At 37.9% G+C, this 3478-nt stretch overlaps 1 protein-coding gene across 1 annotated transcript; it reads left to right on the top strand.

The window, feature by feature from the left end:
• Positions 1-2122: 2122 nt before the first annotated feature.
• On the top strand, positions 2123-3275 carry LOC146480923 (uncharacterized protein KIAA1958-like). The gene is made up of 2 exons (XM_085108991.1): positions 2123-2156; positions 2416-3275. The coding sequence occupies exons 1-2, from the start codon at positions 2123-2125 to the stop codon at positions 3273-3275; spliced, it is 894 nt and encodes a 297-aa protein (XP_084965117.1).
• The last annotated feature ends 203 nt before the right edge of the window (positions 3276-3478 follow it).

The following is a 3478-nucleotide window of genomic DNA, read 5'->3' on the forward strand; positions in this document are numbered from 1 at the left end:
TGTCTGAGGATGGAACCAATCGGATGGAAAAACTGATGACAAGAGGGACCAGTTCACGATGTCTGTAAGTACAGGCAAAATGCAAGGAAGTGAATCCTGACATAGTTATCTTGTCATGGATAGGTGCCTTTTTGGATAAAAAAGACATTATAATCCTACGGCAGGAGGACGGATTTCGTGAGTAGAGATTGCGTGAAATTGGAATTTATCGCTTCGATGATTTTTGCCGGATCGTGTTACATTCGTCAATATGAATTAGTGCTTAAGGGAAGTTGAGGACTCAAATGTAATAAATGTCCCTAAATGTAATAAAGGTCCTTAGTGTGATAACTTTCGGCCTTAAATGTAATAAAGGTCTCGAATGTAATATATGTTCTGCTTCACATGAAATCACAGTGGGGGACTGGGCCGAGCTTTTGACGGGAACAGACACTGTTTTCTGTGCTCTACGACTTATCCTTCGAATGGCGTAGAAAGAGGGCTCCTTTCGTTTAGACGCAATGTCAGATAAAGAGGGGAACACCGCGGAAATAGTACATGAATGGTAAAAGATACAGACCGCAACCGTGAACAGAATATCAAGTGTCTTTACAGGAGCCTTTAAGCCGGACCCAGTATACTTTTTATGTTTTTTGTAATTAATGTAACTATTTGTTTAAACTTGTCTTTATTTCACTGTATGTCTCGTATATGGCCAAGTTATGCATAAGGGCTAACAACCCTACGAATGACGTATGCAAATATCGGAGTACCTAGTTTTTTTTTTCCTTTACTTCTTTATAGATGTCTAAAATAGTTTTATCTTCGCTTAATGTCCGAGGCTTAGCTAATGATGAAAAAAGGAGAGAATTATTTTATTGGTTTAAAAAGAAATTTTTTTCTATTTATATGTTACAAGAAGTTCATGTATGGAAAAGTCTTCCGAGAATTATTCAGCTTTATTCAGTGGTCTGATGAGCAACAAATTAGGTGTCGCTATTCTTTTTAATAACAACTTTTCCTTCAAAATCTTGAGGCAGCGCTGTGATAAAAAGGGCAGATACATTATTGTTGATTTGGAAGTTGGTGAGCTGACCTTGACGATCTGCAATATTTACGCTCCGAATACAGATGATCCAGTTTTCTTTAAAACAGTGAGCGAACAAATGCTGTCATTTAAATGCGATGAAATTATTCTCGGCGGAGATTTCAACCTGGTTTTGGAATAGTGTTGAACTATTTTTCGTCTCCGCTGATTTAATTCCAGCCTCACAAGTTTTAACGTTATGCCATTGTTTAGGTCTTAAAGGAGATAAAAACGCCTCTTTATGAAATCATTGTTTACTTCTTGGCAGATATTATATTTACTCCTGCAAATACAAGAACGTTAAACCATCGTTAATTGAATATCTTAATCAAGTTAGATGTAATTTAAAAATAGAAAAACATGTTTCTATTGTTACAGGAACACAAAACGCTTTTCAGCAAAAGTGGCACCAAATACTTCAGTCATTATAACTCCTTAATCTTTCCTTTAAACACTGAATCCATAAAATAGTCGATTATATACTTGAATAATTTGAAGGTTCTCCTTGAAATAATAATAATAATAATAATAATAATAATAATAATAATAATAATAATAATAATAATAATAATAATTAACCCTTTATTTCTTGGCCCTTTTTTTTCTTTTTCCTTGATGTTCCACTTTTGGTGTAACTTTTTTTTTCTTTTTCTATTAAGTGATAGCGTATCTGTTAGTGATGTTTCTCTTAGTTTTGTCTTTATTAGTAGTGTAACGTTTAGTAGAACTGTTTTGAAAAAGGTACATGTAAACTGTCGGATGTTACATAAAGTACTGTAATTCTTTGTAATTAATCTAACTAAATAGTTTCTAACATAGTCTTCATTTGGCATGTTAATATTGTATTTTATTATATGGCCGTGTCTCAAAAGGACTGGAAACGATCAAATTCAAGAACTTGATTGGCTAAAATCGATATTGACGGCGGTCTAGATTTTCCCATCTAGACCGGCATCTAGACCGATCTTATTGTAACATTTGTCCTCAAAACGTTACAAACAAAAAAAAAAAAAAAAAAGAAAAAAAAAATGCTTGTTCCTGTTAACACAGTACTAAATGGAAGAACCAGTAGCCCTGAACGTGGAGGCAGGTAAAGAGAATGAGCAAACGTTGGCAAATTTGAGTCCAGCCGAGAAAGCTACGAGCAAAGATGAAGTCGAAATAGAGAAGTTTTTGCAAGCGCAAAAATCCAAAAACACTCAAGACAAGACTAAGAGCGACTTACACGTATGGAAGAAATTTTTGTGAATCAATGAAAGAGTCTAGAGCAATTGAAAACATACCTGCCAATGAGCTCGACCTTCTCTTGTCTAAATTTTTTATCTCCGTTTGATCCGTTCGTAAACAAGATGGCACCGAGTACGAGCCGTGTACATTGAGCGGCTTCCAGCGAAGTTTTCAACGCCACTTGCATGAAGAAGGAAGTCTAATCAACATTCTTAAGGATAACGAGTTCTCCAAGTCCAGAGAGGTTCTTGCTGCCAAACGAAAGAACCTGGTTCGCCAAGGAAAAGGAAACCGTCCAAATGTCACAAGAGAGCTAACTGAAGCTGAAGAAGATGCACTTTTTGAAAATGGCCGGTTCGGTGTTCAGGATCCTAAATCATTACAAAGGGCTTTGTGGTGGTTTCTTTCCCTCCATTTTGGCTGGAGGGCTCGAGATGAGAGCCGTAAGCTGTGTTGGGGTGATGTAGGCTTGGCCAATGATCCAGAAACCGATTCTGAATACCTCGTGTGGAAGTCAGAAAGAGACAGCAAAACACGAACCGGACAAGATGGTGGCCATCAAAGAGCCTTTGAACCGAAAGCGTATGCAAGCAAAAACAAGTCAAGATGCCCAGTTGAATTTTACAAAGCGTTTAGAAGCCATCGTTCCGAAGCCATGTTAGATCCAGATGCTCCTTTTTATCTCGCCATAAATCACCGACGAAAACCAAGTGAGAAAGTATGGTATATGGATAGGCCCCATGGAAAGAATGAAATTGGCAAGTTGCTCAAAGACGCCTTTGCTTCAGCCAAACTCGATGAAACAAACAAGAAGAAGGTTTCTAATCACTCCGTTAGGAAGACCAGTGTTGGACGACTCCTCGAAGCAGACGTTCAGCCAAATTTCGTTGCACAGCTAAGCGGTCATAAAAATTTGAAAAGCCTCGACCGAGCTACCATTCAGCATCTCTCAAGCGACAGCGAGAAATGTCTACTGTCCTGAATCATGGACCAGATATATCCGCTCAGTTCGAAGAAAACCAAGTCAGTGCCTCCACTACAACTCAGCAAAATGTCTTCACAGTCCAACAAATCCAACCTCAGGCAATTTTTGCCGGAGCACATATTGACAAGTTTGAAGGCTGCACATTTAACATTTACGTTTTTTGTGGTGATCAGTCAAAGATCGCAAGGCTGGAAGAGAAC

This window comes from Pavona decussata, unplaced genomic scaffold, assembly GCF_977016875.1.
Source record: "Pavona decussata unplaced genomic scaffold, jaPavDecu1.1 SCAFFOLD_51, whole genome shotgun sequence".
Classification (NCBI taxonomy): Eukaryota; Metazoa; Cnidaria; class Anthozoa; order Scleractinia; family Agariciidae; genus Pavona; species Pavona decussata.

Excerpts from the sequence above, each read along its gene's own strand:
- LOC146480923 (XM_085108991.1), top strand. The coding sequence starts at position 2,123 with ATGGAAGAACCAGTAGCCCTGAACGTGGAGGCAG. Across the intron at positions 2,157-2,415 it reads AGCCCTGAACGTGGAGGCAG|ATGGCACCGAGTACGAGCCG; the intron begins GTAAAGAGAATG and ends TTCGTAAACAAG.